At 37.3% G+C, this 21,566-nt stretch overlaps 4 protein-coding genes across 6 annotated transcripts in view; 2 read left to right on the top strand and 2 right to left on the bottom strand.

Annotated features, from left to right (window-relative positions):
- Positions 1–804: 804 nt before the first annotated feature.
- On the bottom strand, positions 805–1,146 carry LOC131786824 (dynein light chain Tctex-type 1). Its single transcript, XM_059103890.2, has one exon. It carries the CDS (start codon positions 1,144–1,146, stop codon positions 805–807), a length of 342 nt encoding a protein of 113 aa, XP_058959873.1.
- Positions 1,147–1,300: 154 nt separating this feature from the next.
- On the top strand, positions 1,301–5,114 carry LOC131786845 (urease accessory protein UreG-like). Its single transcript, XM_059103914.2, has 7 exons — positions 1,301–1,405; positions 1,744–1,919; positions 2,498–2,622; positions 2,731–2,827; positions 3,695–3,842; positions 4,343–4,446; positions 4,733–5,114. The coding sequence occupies exons 1-7, from the start codon at positions 1,366–1,368 to the stop codon at positions 4,862–4,864; spliced, it is 822 nt and encodes a 273-aa protein (XP_058959897.2). The 5' UTR covers positions 1,301–1,365; the 3' UTR covers positions 4,865–5,114.
- A 77-nt stretch (positions 5,115–5,191) lies between these two features.
- LOC131786832 (uncharacterized) lies at positions 5,192–9,991 on the bottom strand. Of its 2 annotated transcripts, XM_059103898.2 has the most exons (10): positions 9,887–9,962; positions 9,717–9,759; positions 9,075–9,301; positions 8,661–8,822; positions 7,676–7,804; positions 7,326–7,417; positions 6,828–6,942; positions 6,646–6,727; positions 5,769–5,884; positions 5,192–5,327 (listed from the first exon to the last, which is right to left on the bottom strand). In XM_059103898.2, the coding sequence occupies exons 3-10, from the start codon at positions 9,246–9,248 to the stop codon at positions 5,256–5,258; spliced, it is 942 nt and encodes a 313-aa protein (XP_058959881.2). In that variant the 5' UTR covers positions 9,249–9,301; positions 9,717–9,759; positions 9,887–9,962; the 3' UTR covers positions 5,192–5,255. The 2 variants fall into 2 exon arrangements, with proteins under 2 accessions (XP_058959881.2, XP_058959882.2); XM_059103899.2 differs by having other exon boundaries at positions 9,717–9,991.
- Positions 9,992–10,047: 56 nt separating this feature from the next.
- The window catches only part of LOC131786831 (uncharacterized), a 16,827-nt gene continuing 5,308 nt past the window's right edge, over positions 10,048–21,566 (top strand). Inside the window, exons 1-14 of one of the 2 annotated variants that reach the window (XM_059103896.2) lie at positions 10,048–10,975; positions 11,701–12,131; positions 13,128–14,161; positions 14,579–14,715; positions 15,578–15,689; positions 16,265–16,449; positions 16,687–16,855; positions 17,296–17,392; positions 17,942–18,005; positions 18,319–18,412; positions 19,155–19,232; positions 19,519–19,617; positions 20,072–20,135; positions 20,306–20,340. In XM_059103896.2, coding sequence (XP_058959879.2) covers positions 10,224–10,975; positions 11,701–12,131; positions 13,128–14,161; positions 14,579–14,715; positions 15,578–15,689; positions 16,265–16,449; positions 16,687–16,855; positions 17,296–17,392; positions 17,942–18,005; positions 18,319–18,412; positions 19,155–19,232; positions 19,519–19,617; positions 20,072–20,135; positions 20,306–20,340 — 3,351 coding nt within the window. In that variant the 5' untranslated portion in view covers positions 10,048–10,223. The remainder of the gene's footprint in view (positions 10,976–11,700; positions 12,132–13,127; positions 14,162–14,578; positions 14,716–15,577; positions 15,690–16,264; positions 16,450–16,686; positions 16,856–17,295; positions 17,393–17,941; positions 18,006–18,318; positions 18,413–19,154; positions 19,233–19,518; positions 19,618–20,071; positions 20,136–20,305; positions 20,341–21,566) is intronic. The other variant, XM_066172758.1, reaches the window with a different exon arrangement.

Genomic DNA, 21,566 nt, shown 5'->3' with positions numbered 1-21,566 from the left:
GGTGCAGGGGGGTGGGATTTCAACAAACAAATCTTCAAAAGTTCAAATGCAACAGGGGTTGTCCAGATGAGGATTTTCAAGCTTTGAATTGATTGATGCTTACTAAAATATCAGAAATACTTTTTCTAGAGATCTTCTTTGTTGCACTCGACTGATGATGCTTCACAAATGTGAGACCTATAACTCTGGAGTTAGAAATGATAAATTATGAGGTTCTCGGCACCTGAATTAATCTCATTTATTTTCTTAGTTTTAATTCATTTTTTTGGTCCTAAAGTTTATTTCTTGATATTGATTTGTGATAGTTGTATAGGTTTCTCAAGAGGAATCTGAACAGAAAATAATTTGATCACAGCTACTTATTCCAATGTACAATCACTCACACCTTCAAGAATACAATAAAGTTTAATAAATGTACAAAATATACCGTAACCCAAGACAGGCACGCGTCAAATCTCTTGTAAATAGCCATACCTATCAATACTTAAGCTGATATTCGCCTCAACGTAAATTAAGAAAAAAGAGAGAAATCCAAGGTATTCTTGCAAGAGGATTTACAAGTGTATTGGTATGCACTAATACAAGTGCTTGCAAACAGATATTATGTTAAATGCATCAGTTTCAAGATAGTAGATAATGAACGCGCTTAAGCTTTGTGAAATTAAAATGAAAATTCTAGTGGCTAGTTCTCAGTTTTACACACAGTTGCCACCTTTAAAATCAACATAGAAACCTATATGTTACAAAACTGTTCCTTATATAGCATTGTTCTCGATTTTAAAACCACGTCATCTTGTTTACAAATCAAATCGCTAGTCCAAAAACGCTCACGATGCAGTACATGGTCTTGTTTTCCCATCTCACTGTACAACTTCCATCAGAAGTGTTATCCCAGAAACAGGAACTTGCGGTGTGAAGACCGGCTCCATTTTTCTGCATGATGACACAGGTGACGATGTACTTGAACGGTTTTCCGAGCTTGGTTAGTTGATTCAAACATTGCTCGACGACATTGGAAGTCCACTGATTCACTTTGTTGTGTTGGTAAGCATTTCCGCCGATAGCTCCTTCAACAGACTCTTTAATAATGTTGCTAACCTCGTCTACGACGAAGGATGTTTCTTCTGCTGACTGATACTCGTCCATTTGGAAGCTTTTCCCCTCACAGATGCGACAAAAACAGCAGCGACAAAACACAAATCACTTTTCAATATGGAGGATTAGCACAACTTAGCAACCACGAAAAATCTCGCCCCAGTACTACAACTCGCTCAAGATAGCAACGCCTGTTCATTTTCGACGCCTCGACCCCTTACGCTACTAACCACGGTCGATCCTATTTCTCTTCTCTGCCACATTTTTGAGATGGGAGACAGCGAAGAAAAACCTTGCAGCTTTATTAAAGGTATGGAAATATAAATCATTATATTTGAAATTAAGTCATCAAATAGAAGCTGACATTTGTAGCGAGCCTCCCTAAAAGCGGGCGCATGGCGTGGTGGGTGTTGTTCTTCGGATACAGGGCACATTTGAGAAAACGTAACCCGACCATCGGTTTTTGAAAGACAAATTTAATAATTAAAAGAAAAATTGACTAGAAGTGGCGAGGAAGCCATGAGAAACCACAAGGCTTTTACATGATGGGATCTCTCTTTGCCAAATCAAGATCCTTACAACACAACTGAAAGTGATAATTGTGATGATCACTTTGTGAAAATTAATGAGTTCTTTTCCTATTTTCAGCTGGTAATATCAGTACTTCCCCTGAACAACATCACCATCATCATCACCATCATCATTCAGCACCCCATGGACACAGTCATGGTGCCAACGAGCATGGACACACCCATGAATTTATGTCGAATCCTGGCCTGTGGACAGAAAGAGACAAATTAGTGAATAGATCTGACTGGAAACAAGTGAGTTTATACACAGATTTCTGGAGGATTTCCCATGTACCCCCCCTACCATTGAGACAAATCTCCTCAGCAGGACTTAGTTGTATTGAGGGGTGGCACATGGCAAAATAGGAAGCTTGCAGAGCTGCTTAGACCCATGTTTGAAAATGAGAAATTATGTCTACAGAACTCTCTACTCCTAACTATTGCTATGGTGTTATTCAAATTACTGGATGGGCCTTGCTAGTACAAGGGCTCAAAATAAGACTATCACCAGTGTGATTGCCAGCTGCAGTTTAGAAAACCTGAAAGCTTAAGACTTCCATCACACACAACAATAACTCCAACCTGCCCTGGTTGACCTTTGTCTGAAACTCTTAGCTATGTGAACAAATATGAGACCTCAAAAGCTTTCAACAAATGTAAACATTCAAGAATGAAACATTTGCAGCATAAAAATGATTGCAAGGCTCATTGCATTAAGGCTGATGAGATTACAAGACTGAATGAAAATTTTGTAAGACCTACACTTTATCAAGGCACCATTTTCTATCTCCATTATGGGAGCTGCAGTAAATCTTCTTTCCTTTCCTCTCTAGCGTGCTTTTACAGTAGGTATCGGTGGTCCTGTTGGATCAGGAAAAACTGCACTAGTCTTAGCTCTTTGCAGACATTTAAGGGATTCCCATGGAGTATGTGTTGTCACAAATGATATTTTCACCAGGTTAGTGCACTGACCATGTTTTACTGTAGATAGCATACAGATTTTTCATTTTGATATCAATTACTTCCAAATCATTTTTCCTTCAAATTAACTGACTATGAATTTCAGGGAGGATTGGGAATTTCTTGTTAAAAATGAAGCTTTACCAGAGGAAAGAATGAGAGCTGTGGAGACAGGAGGCTGTCCTCATGCTGCTATAAGGGAGGTGAAGCAAAAAATTTCTGGTTCACAGTATAGTATTAACCAGTTTACTATGATTCCTAATTATCCCTTAACATTTTACTCCCGAGATCTGATTGTTAATTCTCCCCTCCAGCTGCTACACTTTTTCTTGTAAATTAGTGACAAGAATTTGGTATTAGATCAAGATAACAATTTCTAGCTGATAAGTTTGAGTATTCCCTTTCCCCTTTTGTAGAATAACATAAGGATGTTGTAGAGAGAAGTTAAATTTTAATCACTTTGGGTAGTTAAAGGGTTAAGGGGATTTATAAATCTATTTATACATAGACTAATAACTGAAGAGAGTTTGTCAGTATATCAGGACAATACCCCCCCAAAGGTGATAAGTTTGTCTTTGTTCATTACCCGTTGGCTGAATATTGTGTAAAATAGATAAAATAGATATTATACTGTTAGAACAAGGCCTACTGGACAGTCTCCTACTATATCCTCTCTTTTCCCCCTTCCCCCCTCCCTCTTCACCCCCTTTCCGCCCCCCCCCCCATGATATCTTTCCTCAGATCTTCAATTATCACTAAATCTGAATAGAAAATTGTGTAATTACATGGCACCAGTCTTTTACAGTATGGACCATGCCCTCAATTTCCCTTTTTTGGACCATTGGCAGCAAAGCAGAAAAAAAAATACTTGGTTTATATTGGTCTATGACGGTCCTGCTCTGTACAAGGAAAATTGTGCCCTTGGTCTGGTTGAGTATGTTTTTTTTCCCCATACAGACCTCCCACACAGTAAATAACATATTAAAATGGATTTCTGGCTATTCAAGTATACCACTCAAGAAAATCAAGGTCTTAATAATGTTAACGTAAGATCTCAACACATTTGGTAGGATTATTCACTGAACATGGAGGAGGTTAAAGACTTGACCAAAACATTCCAACCAGATCTGGTGATAATTGAATCTGGTGGAGACAATCTTGCTGCTAATTACAGCAGGGAACTGGCTGATTACATTATTTACGTCATTGATGTTGCAGGTAAGAATTCAAAATAAATTCACATAAAATAAGGGAGCAGATTTTTTTTTCCAAAGTCCCTTCTTTATTCTTTATTACCAGTGACTGTTCCTGCTCAGTTTTCATGGAAAACCATGTGAATGGTCCCTTATATTGTAATATTTTTAAGTCAGGTAACTAGCTTACCCATGACAAACTGTTTGTTAGAGGGGTCTTATGCTTGCTGACAACAGATTATCCATCAAACATCCCTATACCTAGCTTTTAAAGAGAGGGAGTGGGGAGTTTTGATAAGTAAGTATTCCCCTCAATGCAGTTTGAACAAAAGCAAGCAAGAGGATTGCCAAGAAGAGAGAGAAATATCATAGAAATGAGGCATAGTGATGGACGATCCAATGCTTTGTAACTAAAGAAAGGGGATGGCAAAGATGAGATGAATATTTTGGGGAAAAGAGGTGTAGTGATGGATTATTTAAAAATGATGTTATCAGGTAGAAGGGATGTTTTTTGATGATTTGTAGGGGGAGACAAAGTTCCTCGTAAAGGAGGTCCAGGCATAACACAGAGCGACTTGCTTGTTATCAACAAAACTGATTTAGCAGAAGCTGTTGGAGCAGATCTTAAGGTAGGGCTTGACTTTTTTTTGTTGTTTTAAATTTTTAATTCAACCTCTATTCAAAGTGACTAGTTCAAGATTTCTGCTAAATCATCCTATATACCGGAAACAACTGCCTCCTACCTTAAAAAAATGAGGATGGGGACTTCCCCTTTTTTTTTAAAGTTATGGGAGGGGGGGGGGGCACACAGGTTATGCTAACTAGTATGCATCTTTTACCTTCAAGTAACAATTTTTAGCCACCTATGGTAAGGAATCACATGTTTAGCTTCATCAAAGGTAATATTTTTCTTAGGTGATGGAACGAGAATCTGCTATGATGCGCCAAGGTGGTCCAACTATATTTTCCCAGGCCAAACATCTGGTTGGCGTTAAAGAGATTGCAGATCACATACTTGCTGCTTACAAGGACAATGTGAAACATTAATGTAGAAGATTACAGAGGCCTCCTTTTATTATACTATAAAAAAGAAATCTTGGTGTACACGTGAATAGCTCATCATTAAAAATGGGTTTTCAGGCTGAATGGTTCACTGTGATGGTTTCTCATTGAGACCTGAGGTCAGCAACTTTGAAATACAGTAGTCAAGATAAATTATTTAATTCCATATTACTAAAAATATTTATGTTCATGATAATAATCATTATGACAACATTAAAAAAAGGAGTTCCTCAGATTGTACAGCTTGATTTGTCCAAGAAAAACTTCGTGGCAGGCATGTTTTGATTTCCTGCTTTAATTACTAACTTCTTAATTGTTCATTTATCATTTTTGTGTACTAAATAATAAGAACATTGTTTGCTAATGGACAGTATTTTCATTTCACGAGTGGGTCTCCTCCAAGTCTTGGTACAATATCTTGAATAATCATTCTAAAGAAATTGTAGGCCTGAAGAACAAAAAAGAGATGACATGTTTTAGGCTTATACCTCTCAGAGAAACAATGACAGAGGCTATAAATAACCGTTTCACTGACTTTCTTTGAAAAAGTGACAGAGATAAGAGACAGCAAGGTCAACCTCTGTTATGCACATCTTTGCATAATCCCTCTAGTAGAGTAGAGACAATGTTTTCATTAAACTGAAGAGTGTCATAGTGTTACTACATGACAAGTATGCAAGTGAGCAAGACAAAATGAACAAGTAAGCAATATAAATGAAAAAACATGAAATGACATGAAACTAATTGCACACTAAAGTATGCACTTAATTCCCAAGCATGGAAAATATGCAGCATGTTACTAAAGTTTTTTGCAGAGAGTATCTGTTACTTTAATTGCAACATACAACACCCGAAAGAGGAAAATTATTGAAAATATCACATCACTTACCTCTTCTGTACTTTGTGTGGTTATGAGTTTGACAACAATGCCATCACACAGTGAAGGATCCAAAACACTAGCAAAGGCCATCAAATCTTTCTTGACGACACTCATATCATTACATTCTGTTGATTGAGTCAAATGAATTTGTGCAATAAAAATTAACATTTACTCTTTCTTTCAGAAATTGGTGCTGGAGTGTAGGTTTCAAAAACCATAATTCATTTATCTTGATCGTCTAGACAATATATATACATTTACTTCTACTGTGTTTTGAGATTTCAGAGAGAAACCTAACCATTTGAAAATTGTCTCCAAATGAAATAAGAGTTTATCAAAGGATGCCACCTGTTTGACAACAATTTGGTTAAACCCTCTCATACACTCAAACCTACTGTGTTCAGTTCTTAAACAGCTCCTGCTCTGGTTAATGTGCAAAAAATTGTTTTAGTCACAAATGCGTTTAGTGCAGCTTTTCAGTATTTAATCCTTTAGCTCCCATGATTAATCAAGAGAGAATTTCTCCTTACAATATCAACCAGACAAGTGATGAGAGTAAGGATAAATATCAATTTGGGGATTGTTAGTTTATCAAATATCAAAATTAATTCTCCAAACCAACATCATGAGAATTGTATGGCAGACAGTAAGGAGAATTACTAATGCAATCTTGGCAGTGAGAGGGTTAAAGAGGTTGCTAAGGGATGAAAGAAAGAGAACCAAGCCTTTATGGTGTCCAAAGAAAGCCACCTATTTGTGATGGTGCATCCAAAGTAGAATGTTAGGCCAGGTCAGTTTACTCTTTGGCAATCAAAAACACAATCAGTCTGACTGTATCTTATAATTTCATATATTATTTGATTGTGGAGATAAGAATGTGTCTTACTTGTGAGAACAGAGACTCTCTCCTTAATTTTTTTCTTGATTTCTTTAAAATATGGACCAATAAAAACACAGGTTCCCAAAACCTGAAAGACATTTACAAAACTGTAAGGTGATGCTAATCCAAGAATGTTTATTCAAATAACAACTGAAGGTTATTAAAAATATCAAGTGTCTTTCAGTTACCATCACACCACACATGGATTCTTTTAGTGAAAGAAAGCTGTTCTCATTGCTAAGAAAGATTGAATCTCCATACACTTGCTTTCCATCCACAAAGACTCTGTTATGACTTTTGTAACTATATGTTCAGACAGAAAATATGTAACAATAAGTTTGAGATTAAATTGTGTAAATAAAAAATATCCTTACATGTGTGATTATACTACTACTTAATGGGAATGGGAATTTAGAAGTGGACATTTCCACAAGGTGGCTTTTCTTGTCCACTGTTTCTAGGTCGAATTGGAATTTGGAATGAGGTTTTCCTTGAAGAGAGAAAAACTGAAGGACCTGGAGATGAGCCCTCCGAGCAAGGACAAAAAGCAATGACAAACTCCACCTTCATGTGGTCCCAGGTCCAGGAATCAAATCCAGGCCACAGCAGTGGGGAGGTAAATGCCCTCAATCACCACTGTGCCATTCCTGCTCCTACTTACAATTTATAAAATAATGAGTAATTACCTAGTCATATCCCAGACTTCTCCAAGTGCCACACGCCCAGCTGTAAACCAGTCAAGGATGATGACACTGCCATTTGAAGTGAGCTCAAAATCCTACAACATAATGACCATTCATCAATGATGTCCGAGATTCAAATGACATGCAACCAAATCATTGACTTTCTGTTCTTACCAGTAGTAAACAAAGAAAAAAATTTTTAAAAGTAGCATTAATATTAATAGTAATGGAAATGTTTTCGAGCAGTTGAAGGTTCCTCAGATATACCAGAGCACCTACAAGGAGGTTATTGTTGTTGTACACTTAAGGCTGGGTTCAAAACAAGCAATTTTTTTTACTGATCTAAAACTCACCTGTTTCTGGCTGTAGATGGCATTTTTGAAGCAGACCACAGGATCAGGAAGAACTGCAAGCAACCCTCCATCAGCAACCAAACCTCGCAAGCCTTGTTGTGTAACTAAGCCCTCTTCTGAGTGATAAACCTGGGCAGGTTCAAAGATGGGTTAAGATAACCCAGGGTTAGTGTGAAATCTGATTTCAGATCTGAAAACTTTAAAAGAAAATTCAGTAGAATTCTTTTTGCCAACAATTTTATGACTGGATGAGTTATAAATAATAGAGAAAGGCCTTTGAACAAAGGAATAAAGAAACCTGAACTGAAAGTTTACCCTGGGTTGGGGTTAATTGGCCTTGAAATCAAGCTCATCAAACATTTGCACCTTCCCTTAGTTTCGAGAAAGTCTGAAGTGTTGAACCCTTGCAGTAAAAGACTAGGCTAGTGACCGTCACTGGAAAATGTAATAGATGAGCACTCTGAACCGAGTAGGCTGCTGAACTGAATTCTGCTGGAATAGCAGAATTCAATTCAATTCAACAGCCCTTATCAAGGGGGTCAGATGGCAAGCTCACCAAGTAAATTTTGAAATAAAAAATTCTTTGAGACATGAAATATGGTCCATTCTAGGCCATACTTGGTTAACTTCTTTAGCCAGACATTGATGCTTAGAATCAGTTCAAAAATACTTATTTTCTGTCTTTGATCACAATTTGCAAAGTAGCCAGTACAAAATGGCATGACAATCTTCAGGTTTTGGCCAACTACTGGCTTCTTTAACACTTTAACTACCAGAAGTGATTATCATGTAACTTCTCCTTAAAGTATTTATACATTATACAGCAAACAGGAAGTGAGAATACTTAAACTCATCAGGTACAAGTTATTACCTTGATTGAACACCAAATCTTGCAATTAACTTACAAGGAAATGTGCAGTGGCTAGATGGTAGAATTGACAATTGGATCTTGAGAGTTAAAGGGTAAAGTAACAACCTTGCTTACCTTTGTTGAGGCCTGAGTGGTCACAACCACTGTACAGTGCTCCCCAACCTTGACATCAAGGGACACATTGTCTCCCTCCACAAGCCCACCGCCAAATGTGATTACATACAGCCACTGACTGCTTGGTATAGAAGATGCACAACCTGGCACAAGTAGTTTTAACTGCCAGAAGAAATATTTGATAAGAGATTGACATGACAAATTTATTTGTCAGAAGAATGCTATCTGAAAAAAATATAAATTGTTACTAAATTCTCAAGCAGAGTACAGTATTTCATTCACAGAAAGTGACGGTTAGGTAGTAGTTTTTGCAGAGTTTGCTTTTGTGAAATTCTTATTTGCAGTAATTAATTTTTCTTTATCATGGACCATCCACAAATATAGCAAAAATTAATTTGTGTTACTATTTCTTACAGGGTAAGTGTACTCAAGTTTGGTGTTTCTGACTTTGTAGTCTTCTGCAGATTCCTGCCATGCATCTTTATTTTGGACAGGGGAGCAGCAGAACTCTGCAAATCCCTTCACAGCTTTACGTTTGTCTAAGCGACCATTATCATTAGCTACGTATTTGCCATTTTCAGTGGACATAGATCCAGATCTTATATGCAGCGGATATTCCAAAATTTTCTAGTCCTACAATCCTGGAAAAAATAAAGAGCAAAGTTAAATGGCATGGAATGAACAGAAACTGGCATAAATTATTGTAAAGATTTTTTCAAATATTTATAATAGTCAGATATGACATGGGTACTATAAAAGTTGGAATATTTGTGGTTCAGAGACACTGAATTACAAAGGACCCAACAGTTGGTATTCTTAAGAGATTCTTAAACAAAATCTCCCTAAGTCATTCTGCAGATGCGTACAGTACTCAGAGAGAGACATGATCTCTTTGTGCTCTTATCAGCATGCAGAGGAACACTCGTGCAAAATTTAAACATTGATCTTTTTCCTATTGAGCTAAATTGTGCGTTCTAACTTTAAAATCATCAGCCATTCCAGCTTATTTGTACCGTTCTACGTATCTAAACCTCAGGAATGAAAAGATTGACTCACTTGGAGATGTGACGGTGTTTCTTTTTTTACTTCGTCCACGAGGCTTAGTATTAATGGAGAAACATACAATAGGCTTACATGATGAAAAAATACTACTCTTAAAGCGCAATTCAGGGGAGACAAATAACATTTTTTTTGAAGGGAAAATAAATCTAAAACTCAATCCTCACACATATTGAATCCACAAGACTGATATAAAGACAAACAGTTTCTAATTTCTGAGAATACGGTAAAAAATAAGAGGTAATAATTCATGCCCTATTGGTGCCCTATGGTGTAAGGAAGTGTTGTTACCAGTTTCCGCGCGTTAGTTTAAAATGATCATGGAAAATATGGCGGATAGGTGGAAGATCCCCAACCTGAAATGATTAATGTTATCGGGACGAAGCAGGGATTAATCAGTTATTCTACTGACGTAAAGAGGTACGCTTCCCCCCCCTCCCCTGCCAAAGAGTTTGAGGACCAATTTATCGATTCGTCATTGCCGTAAACGCGTATCTTTTGAAAATGGTGCGAGTACTTCTATTCCATTACTTCAAATCGCAACGTACGTTCTCCGATTCTCTTCAACCTACCTCTTTTGCCTCTACGAAAGATTATCTTTTCCTTGGTACTAGAGAAATGAAGGTGTTTGTTTACTCACTCGAGCAACCGAACTTTCCTCTATTCTGTGAGTTTCCGATCATGTCAAAACCTGTCAAGTTGATTTGCAACGAGAAAGCCAAGTGCGTTTTGACAATTGAGAGAACAAGCCGAAGAAAAAACGCTGGCAATAAAGTAGTGAGCGTTCAAACTCACTCTCGCGCTTACTTTAACTGGTTCAAGGCAAATCCTGACGAGGCGGTGCGTACTTATGCAGCGGGACATTCTCATTATCAAAGGCAGGAATCGGAGGGAAAGTGCAAGGATTTCCTAGCTTTAGAGATTCCCACCCAGTTTGATGTCACAGCTATTTGTTGCTGCCCAACAAGTGGTAACGTTGCTATTGCAAGCGTGAAAAAAGTGAGTTTGTTCAGATGGAGTGGTAACCTTACGTCTGGCGGCACAGATGTCACTGCAATGTATCATGATATGGAACATTTCCTTGACATTGAACCAAGCATGATTGTAAAAGAAGTTGTTCTAAGTGACTGCTACCTAGCTGTGAGGTCAAATCTAGATGTTCAAGTCCTCAAGCTTGTGTTTACAGCTGATCAAGATTCTGTGTCATCAAGCAGAAGTGGGAAAAGTTCAAGTCCAGGAACAACTCTGCTGAATAAGTATAGCATAGCAAAGAGCTGTTGATCCAACCATTTGAGGGAACCCCTCCTCCTCCCTCCTTCTCCAAATGATGAAGGGAGGGTAGTATCCTGGCCAAGATAGGATCATTAATCAACCGTAAAATTATACATTAAGATGGGTGTGATAAGATCTATGATCTAAATATTATTAATGGATTACCAAGGAACGACTTGAAGAAATTTGGCACTACATTGGAAGTTGTTAGTGTTAGAGTGAGCTCCTTTTTGGTTGGGGAGAGATGGGGTAGTTTCTTTTGATGAACTGGCATGTCTGACTCAATGAGCAAAACAAATTCTTGTTATGATTAAGAAGCCTTTTTGATAAGCTTCAGCAACTGGTGCCACAAGCCTGATGAAGAGTGTGATAAGAGGCTTTATCATAAAGCCTATCCATCTTGCTCTCTCTAAGTTAATAGAGACAAGACAAAAATCTTTGTATAAGGGCTTTACCTGTTTGCATATTACAAAGGGGTGAGCAAAGTTGGAAAAAAGGATACAGACTGTCACTGTCACCATAACCCCAAACCTAACCCTAAACATTGAAAATCATGCAAGTGAGAAAATATTTTGCTCTCAGTCATAATGCATGGACCTCTCTGCACTTGGTTGGTCTCTCATTACCTTGAACCAAATATTTTCCTGTCAGGCCCTCCTCTAAGTCAATAAGTACCTAACATGAATTGAAAGTTATATTTTGCTCATAGGGCCACAGCATCCCTGTTGGACTTTGAATCCATGCTCCACCCGACACAACCAACCAAAAGAGAACCAAAAGCTGACAACTATGTTTTGTGGTCCTTTGATGATTGCTCACCATTATTGTCTTCAAATAAACCACTAGCTGTGAAATCAGATGAGGAAGTTGTGTTACCGTTGTTGAGAAAGAAAAAGGTTTACAAAGACTTCTTACCAGATCCCAAGGAAATCTTAGGACCTGTGTCAGAGGTACCTGGGCATCCTGTGACTGTTGCATTTGGAGGTCTCTATGGAATTGGTTTTGCTGTGGATGGGTGTATGCTAAGAGTGAAAGGAGTTACCATGCTGTATCGCAGATTTAGAGTGGAGCAACTTAGTAATGAAGGCAACGATTCTGCTACACTTCACACATTACAACTTCTTCCAACTTATACACAAGGTAGGATAAATTATCTAATCCCTCTAAAGCGCTCTTCGAAATGTGGGATCAGCATAGGCCAATACAGACACTGTAATTTTTCTACAACAAAAAATTTAACCTTTAACCTCTAAGAGTGACTAGCATCTAATTTCTCCTTTCAATGTCACCACTGAATCACACATTAATGTCATGAGAATAAAGGAAATGATCACCAGCTAAAGAAATTCTTGATTGTTAGACAAATTATCCTTGTCAGCACCTTAGTAAATGTACAGAGAACAGTATGAGAATATGAATACTGATGTTAGGGTGTAAAAGGTTAAAGGGCGAAAGGGAGATTTCTGGGGAGGGAGTGTTTTAAGAATTATGACAAGGATCGTAGGCTAGTTGTTAACTTTATGTCTGCTATGCTTTTGATCGGCAATTCCTGTTCTGTTGCACAACTCCCAGATAGAAATCATTTTAAACCTAATGGGCAGGTTATTTAAACAAAGTATAGCATTTGTTTAACAAAGCTGCATTCTAAGCCATCTTCAATTTAGCCAAACCATTTATCTGAACATTTGTTTTGGTGAACAGTGTCAAGAGGGCCCAAAGCTAAGAGTAGAAGGACATTTATCCAGTTAATCAACCCTCTTACAGGAATCCATGAGGCCCATAGTGGTTTGGGTTAGAACTCATGTAAATAACCAGGCCAATTTGTTGAATCCTCTAACCTGAGTCTAAGCAACTTCATAATGAATTGTTGTTGCTACCAGACATTGGTCTCTTCTTTCTCTTTCTCTCACCTGTCATTACAATCTTAGAAATTGGCAAGGGACTGTGAACTTACTTGAAGTGTCTTCCCATTGATACAAGGCTATTTTTTTCGGTGACCAAAATTTTCCTTATGGCAACCATTAAACAATTGAAGGTTGGGAAAAGGCTACTTTTGGAAAAATGAGCCTCTTTTTTCTTGTGCTAGTATGTGTTAAAATGAATGACAACTTTGTATTTTGGTTTTTATCTTTTTAGGAATATCTCATGTGAAAGAGATGCAAAGATCTCCCTTAGTTGCAAGAACTCTCTTTGACCCTACTTTGTGTGGTATGTGTTGCCTCATCTCTGGCCCTAAAGAAGGCTTCATGTATGATGTGTTTGATACTTGTAACCTTCTGTCTTATTACAAGTACACCATTGATACAGTCAGTGTTTCCGTCTTTAATGGTCTGCTTCATGCAATAACCAGACAAGGAATTGAAACTTACACTGTGCGCATATATGCAGCTGCATCTGATTGGATTAGAAAGCATGCTGCTGAAGATGTTCAAGTTGACGAGTACCAAGGTGAGGAGCAAAGTGTAGTGAGCAATTTTGGGGGACAAGAAGAAAATTTTGGGGAGGTTTTTGATGGCAAAAAGAAGTCTGATGAAGATCTGGAGAGAAGAGATGCTGAAGATTTGGTAGTTGAAAGTAGATCAAGTTTAGCCTCTGCTTCTGGGAGCACACGAAGTGAAGAGTTGCTTGAAACAGTTGAGGTCAATCAAGAACTCAAAGAAAGTGTTGAACAAGACTATTGTGAGCCTTGTGTCACAGAAAACATGCCATCTACAGCAACTGCATTTACCCCCACTCTTTCATGTGCTGACAACCCAGATGCCACAGACACTGCTTCATCTATTAAAAGTACAAAACTGTGTGGAGATGAAGCCCCTCCTGCAGGTTACAAGGAGGCAAAACCATCACCACCAGATATCAAATGGACTGTTGATAACTCTGGCCGTACACTTGTGAGGTTTACATCGAGAAGTAAAACATCTATGCATAGAGGAGCAATGACAGGTGATATGAAACAGTTTGAAGAGAGTGAACAAAGCAGTGATGGTACAGATGGTGAGTATGACACTGAGATCAAGTGCACAAGAACGTTTACAATTAGCAGTTCAATGAATCGTTATACCAGCACTGGAGCTAAAGTGAGTGATGCTGTTTATCAAGCTGCTGTTATTAAACTCTCCAGTAACAATGGATGGCCATTACCAGTCTTTGACCTAAAAAGCCTGAGACAGGTATGATTGTGTATGGAAAATTTAGTAACCAAGCATTACAAATATAGCAATTCATTGTTAATGTCAGAGTTTTACCAGTTTCTATTGCTTGAAAAAAATACAATCAAATCTGTATTAAGGGGTACCAGATTAAGCAGTTGCTTGTCTAAGTCCCCAATTTTTTTCACCCTAGATACTGTAATTTTGATCTATCCAGGACTTGACTGTGAACTTTTTTGATCTGGAATCCAATGTCCAATCCATGTAAGAATGGTGTCTCCCACTTACTAAAATTGTTGGTAACTGACTACCGGGTATTTCTGTTTATAATAACCAGCTAGAATACCTCCTGGCCCTGCTTATGCAGCTAGTTCAGAAGAGAGGTTTGAGTTAGTCTTTGGGTAATATTTATATTTCATAATTTTTTTTTCCATACAGCGCTGTCCTCAGCCAAATCTAGACGTCTGTTTGATTGGCATGTATCCATTTATTGGATGTCACTATGTGTCTGCTAGTGAAGGAAATGTTGTTTTGTTCTCAAAATCTGCACATGACCACTTGCAAAGAAGCAAGAGGTACAGAACTCTGATATATTAGTCCATTTCTCTAAGACTGATTGAGATAATTTATGAGAATTGCAAATGCAGAGACAGGCAAACATAGAGTCCATTTAATGGCAGTTTTAAATAACAGTTAACAAATAGACAGACAGACAGAAAGGCAGATGGCAGTCCTTGTGGAGCATGTGAAGAAAGATAGGGAAGCAGGTGGATAAACAGAGATGATAAACAAACCAACATTTGCACAGAGCAGCAGAGGGCCCTGCTTTAAGCCAGTTTGCAAAGCCAACAGGAAAACAGGCAAAGAGAAAGACAAACCAACAGACAGACAGACTGACTGGCTGACAGACCAGCAGACAGTCCGATAGATAGACAGGTGGCAATCCAGTGACAGACATAGAGAGAGACAGCTAGGTGGGTTAATACATAGAGAGATGACAGATAGGCACACAATACTGACAGACAGACAGACAAACAATTTGAAGATGAACAAATAGATTGACGATTTCCTAGGACAGATAAATGAGACAAGGTCCTGATGGGCATAAAGAGGGACAGAATTTATCCAACTGGGTTCAAACAGGAAGATAGACAGCAGATGTACACTTACAAAGTCCATATAAAAAGATTTAAGAGACCTTATGAACTGAGTAGTGACAGTCTTAAAACAGATTGAAATAGATGTTATTTAGAGTACTCTCATGCATTAAGCAATATATGGTATAACTGAGCTGAGATGTAGTGTGTGTTCTGAAATGAGTGTCCGCTCGGTGGGGTTAAGTAGAGCAACTTTTCATAGAAGCGATGAGTACAAAATATTTAGCAAACATTGAAGTTGATCTTCATCATAATCCTAGTGCAAAATTAAATTTGTTAGTTTCAAGAACAAACCATCAAGGCCTCAGACTGAACAGAGAGAAAGTAAAAACCCTGACTGGATGGTATATGTCCTCCAGAACATGGACCCCACACAGCTTTACAAGGCAGTGGTATGTGGCACTTTTTCAACTTATTTCTGTGGATCACAAAATCTTAACCTTTTAACTTTCAAAATCTCATTAGTAATTCTCCTTGCTGTCTTCCATACAATTCTTATGATGTCAGTTTGGAGAATTTGGTATTGGATCAACATTTAACCCCTTAATTGATATATTTCTTTATTCTCATTACTTCTATGCTTAATATTGTATTGATATTGTAAGGAGAACATCCCTCTTGGTCACTCATGGGAAGTGAAGTGTAAAATCCAATTCTTTATGGCACTATCCATTTTCTCCACACTGTTCTCCATACATGTCCTAAGGTGCTGACAAGGAGAATTTGTGTCACAATCAAGAGCTGCTTTGGTTGGTGATCATTTCCTTTATTCTGGTGACCTTAATATGTGATTCAGGGATGAAATTGAAAGGAGAATTAGATGCTAGTCACTCATACGGGTCAAACATGGACTTTTCAGGCTACAACTCTTCCCTGTATCAGCATCATTCCAAATTTTTTTTTCCATTTACAAGTCCAGTTATCTTGGAGTATTAGAACTTATTAATAGGATTCTTTTCCATTTCAGATGCCATTGGCAAATCGTTGTCAGAAGCACAATGCACAGGCATTTCATCATCTCATTTGCGAGCAACACTTTTTCCTAAGAACACTTTGCTTGGCAGATTCGGGTTCCAAAGATGACAAGAACAAAAAGAAGCTTAAGAAGCTACTCTGCAAGTCTGCAGCAAATTTGACTGAGGTGTTTTTAAGGTTAGTTTAATGAGGGCTTAATTTTCAATAATGTTATTTAGTTAGTACAAATAGAGGTTTCTGGCATGTATTAAGCTTCTCTGTCACAACCCTTAATCAAGTGGCCGTGAGATTTTATAAGGCAAAATTTTGTCCAAACATAGGATTTCATTCATAAATTTGCCATTCAATTGTAGATATCTGTACAATGTGATGTAGCATAATAATATGATTTAATAAAAGTTATTGATTTTCCAGAATCCCTGATGGCTCTAAGGATAGTATAGACTACTTTGCAATGTCTGGTCTAACGCTGCGAGACATTGTCGACAAGGCTTATAAATCTGAAGAGCCTGTAGCAGATGGCTTGATCCATTTCTTGGATGAAAATTTATTTGGGTCAGACAAACAAGTTAATGTGTCAGAGGTGAGGGTCATGTAATTAGGCCCAGTTGATGAATGAAATATACGTCTTTGTCATTGTCTTGATGTGCACAATGTTAGTGACCAATGGTTGGTGCGTTTGTGTCCAAATATGAATGTGGTGGTCTGTGCTTTCATTGGGTTATGTTGTTTTATGTGATTATTAAGTGATAAAGGAGGGATTTCTTAAATTGCAAGCCTTAGCCCTTCAACCTCAAAGTATGACTTGAAACTAATTTCTCCATTCAACATCACCCCTTAAACACACATCAAGGTTTTGAGAATTAAAGAAATGATCACCAACTAAATAAGCTCTGGATTGTTATGTAAATTCTCCTTGTAGGTAAAATAGGAAATGTATAGAGAACAGTATTGAGAACTTACATACTGATGTTAAGGTGTAAAAGGTTATCAAAGAATTCTTTTAATTTATTTTTTCTTCAGAGTATTACCAAAAAAATTTTCAAGCTCTATGCCAGAAGTAAACCAGGTCGAGTAGCTGAGATTATACTGATGTCATCTCTTAGTGGGTTTTCATCAGGTTGGTTAGAGAAAATTGTTTATTGGATTAATTTGTTTTCATAATTATAATTAACTAATCATATGCAAAGTTTACTGTTAATTTTTGCCTTTTAAGACTCTTACTAAGTGGAAAATATCCAAAAAAATTACTTTATCACCAAAAGGAGAGAGTGAATGCAATATTTACTTACAGATCACCTTGCTTTGTTCGTTTTTCTTCATCATTATTCCTACTTGATCCATCTTCTTTAGGTTACAGAATTGATGGAGAGAAAACAGAGCCTTTTGTGTCTGTTGTCTTGAGATTTAAATCGTGTTATACTGCATATCAGTCACCCCTTACTTCTTGCATAACCAGAACCCAGGTTGTTCTCTGCTATTGTGCTATCAATCATTAAGCTGACCTTTTTTCCTCTTTCATCCAATGCCCTATGCTGTCAAGTTGGTCACATGGGTCATCTTTGTCCTAAGGAGAAAAGAATTTATTACAGGCCTATTTAACTTTAGGAGTGGTTGATGCAAGATTCAGCCATGTTTAAAATTAATGATATAAGTTTGTCCCTTTTAGAGACAGCACTAGCTGCCTTGGAAGATGTGAAGAAAACTAAAACTGAGAAGGGTTGTCCTTACAGGTTGGTGTTTCTGTGGTATATCTTATCTCCTAATTGACTTCTTTTATTTTCCTTTTCATTTCTATATCATTAGTCAGATAGATATATGGTAGATACCCTTATTTAAAGAGGGTTTCTCTTTCAGTGTTTATGTTGTAAAAAAATCACCAAAGGTCTTATAAATTAGACATTCAAGAAATTTAAAAAACAATAATAAATTTTTAAAATGTACATAGTGAGTTAATGAGTTAAGAGTGATGTAATTGTGTTTAATTAAGGAAGAGGATTAATTTGCTTAATTTAAGTTCATGATGGCTTTTTGTTGTTAATTTAGCTTATCACCATTGGATAACGTGGTGCGAGCCGTGCTTTATCTTCATCAATGTGAACCTGATCTTGCCCAGTCTGCCCTCTTCTCTATTCCTGAGGTAATTGTGAACAAGACATAAATTTGAGGCAAATCTCAGACTCCACAGAGTTACAAACTCTATGTTAGTACTATATTATAATAATGAATAATGCGTATATGATGTCACCATGAACACTATTTTGCTTTTTTTACTATATGTAGCAAATAGATTCCAAATTACTGTTAAACATTTAGATTCCATTTTGCCCCAGGTCTGTTCAGTATTAGATCACAGCAGAAGTCAAATTGTGGTAAGAACATTATTAACATACATAGCTGTGCCTCCTTGCTACTTTTTGGTTCTTACCACAAGTCATTTTGATGTCATCTGAGATCTATATCTGAACAAACACAAGGAAAAATGGTATCTAGGTGTTTTAACAAATTACTGATTAAAATCAGTGATTTGCCTTGTCGTAGTTTAAGGTATGAATGTCAGATATGAAAGAAAAACAAATTTGTATGTATAACTTAGGGAAGCATTTGAAAGTACTAAAAAAAATAGTTACATGGATGTCAGTACAGTTCTAAGTTGTAGACAGTATCTTATGAAAGAAGTGCTCGGTAGGGTTCAGCTGAAAAATCACACACAAAGGGGTTCATTTAAAGATGTGATAGTAGAATCAGCTTGTGAAATATACTAAATGGTGGCTTGTAAACCTGTCACTTTTGTAGCTTTTCATTTGAAACTTGAGACCAGGGCTTTATGGTGAGGCTGAAATTTAGAAATAGCTTTCTTCTGCATTTTTGATTTAAAACAGAAAAAGCTTGTTGAAGTTCTGACCACTCACTTTTACTTATTACATGATGATGGAACTCACTTTACTCCTCTTGCACAGGTAGGAATGTTTTAATCTGTAGGTAATTGTAATAGGAGCAGGTGGATTCCAATTCAGTCTGTAATCGTGTGAATCATTTACAAAAGCAAAGTAAAATGGTCCCTAAGCAGGAGTGTGATTTGTTTATCACACAAGTGATTGCAGACAAAAGAGGAGCAAGTGGATTCCAATTCAGTCTGTAATCATGTGAATTATTTTGGTTCATTAACTGATTACTACAAAAATATTTTTTTCAAACAAAATGAGATATACTGATTAACAAGGGATTCTGTGTGTCTTATTTTAGCTTTTAAGGAAACATCAACCTAAGCTGTTTATAGAGGTTCTTCTCAACATTCATGATAACAAAGCCTTGTCTGTGGAAACCCTTCTCAGTTTATTTGGGGTAAGTTAACCCACTGTCTGGTGTAAATGAAAGGCAAGTGCCATGGGCATTGACTGGGCTCTACTGTTCATGTGTTGAACCAGGCCCCAGATAGGATACTGCCTGCATGATTGGTGATGCACTGTAACCCAGGCATTGGCCCTATTTCAGGCATCCATTTACAACAATAATTGGTCAGTAAAGAGAAAAACAATCATAGTGACAGTTTGGGGGAAAAATGCAGCTGCTAAGCTACTTAGTCTCCTGAAAAACAGTAGCTAGAAAGCTGTTTGAGAAATTGGGAATTTAGCATAACATGAGAGCCTGCACTGGTAAGATTGACAACTAACTAAAAGACCCTGCTAAGCTTGTGGCTGTTAATTAAGTTGAGTTGACATTTACCTCAATTTCATTTTCATTAATAGCATGTTAGTTGTGTTGTTGATTGCTTGTTTTTGTGACCATCATTTTTCAGACCAGCAGGCCAGATGCAAGCCAGAATGAACTGGCTGTTGAGTTTATGGAGACTTTACTTAATGGTTTGTAAGACCACTGGTCACATCATGTATTTTTAAACTTCTCTTTTGAAATGCAGCATTAAGTTTATACTTCCTTGAAAATATTGCATTGTCATATGCAAGATTCACAAGGTTCCTATCAGCACTAATTCATACAATTACACAATAGCTTTTTCTTACTGTCATTTCAGACCAAAACAGGTTGGACTCGTTTAGTGCCACAGTGGTAAGTATGAATACTTTGTAGCCCATTTCACTGTAGTCTTTTTAGTCCAGTATACTCGAGCCTAGTCTTTTTAATCTAGTTTTTTTTTACATGAGTCCATCATTTGTTAACTTATTAATCTTTCCTATTCTAAACTATTGTAGTTAGTCTATCCTAGTCTCTCTATTCTAGTTTACACCTACCTAGTCTTTCTATACTAGTGAGCACCAGCCTAGTTTTGTTAGTTTAGTTTGCTTTAGTCAAGTCCCTTGTAGTCCAGTTTACTTTAGCTAAGTATCCTATGAGCTTATTTAGTCTATCCTAGTCTACCCCAATCTAGTATAGCCCATTCTATCCTAGTCTAGCTTAGGTTGGTGCAGTCTTTTATGGTCTATTTTAATCTAGCCTACTTTTTTCTTTAGTGTAGCCTAACCTTCTTTAGTTTTGTGTGAACTAGTGTTTTGCAGTGTAGTCAAGTGGAACAGAGGCGTTTCTTTCTTTTAAGTCCAGCCTTGTCCTTTCTAGTCCAGTTTTGCATGGCTCTGTAATTTTTAACCAGTCTAGTGTAGACTACTCTAACCTAGTCTTTGCTGTCTAGTTTAGTGCATCATATTATTTTCTAGGCTAATTATTCTTATCTGCCCTCTTTATGTCTGAACTAGTCTAGCCTAATCTACACTGGCCCAAATTAGTCTACTCCTTGTCTATGCTAGACTAATCTACTTGAGTTTACTTTAGCCTATTCTAGCCTAGTGTGTCGTGGACTAGTTGAGTGAATAAGTCTACTGTAGTCTATTCTAGTCTACCCAAATCTATTCTAGTCTGCACCAGTTTAGTTAAGCCAAGTCTGTTTCAATTTACTTCAATCTAGTTTAGTGTGGTTTACAGTGTAGCAAAGTCCTTTGATCGATTTTAATTTCGTGTGGTCTAGTTTTGTCTTCTCCTCGCTTTCAAAATAGTGTATATTTAGGCTACAATTCTAGTCTAGTTTAGCCTATGTTAATGAGTCAGTTAGGGACAACACGAGTATTAAATAAACGCATTTCACTGATTAGTCATATTTATATACTTGTAAGGGCCTATTTACACGGTACGACTTTGTCGCATGCGACAAGCTTACGACAGGCTTACGACACGAATTGTTTCGTGTAAATCAAACCTACAACTCGCTTACGACTCTTAAGTCATGTCGTAGGCCTGTCGTAAGCTTGTCGCATGCGACAAAGTCGTGCCGTGTAAATAGGCCT

This window comes from Pocillopora verrucosa, chromosome 9 (genome assembly GCF_036669915.1).
Source record: "Pocillopora verrucosa isolate sample1 chromosome 9, ASM3666991v2, whole genome shotgun sequence".
In the NCBI taxonomy this organism is placed as follows: domain Eukaryota; kingdom Metazoa; phylum Cnidaria; class Anthozoa; order Scleractinia; family Pocilloporidae; genus Pocillopora; species Pocillopora verrucosa.
Note: the sequence above shows the minus strand (reverse complement) of the source record. Positions and strands in the feature narration are given on the sequence as shown.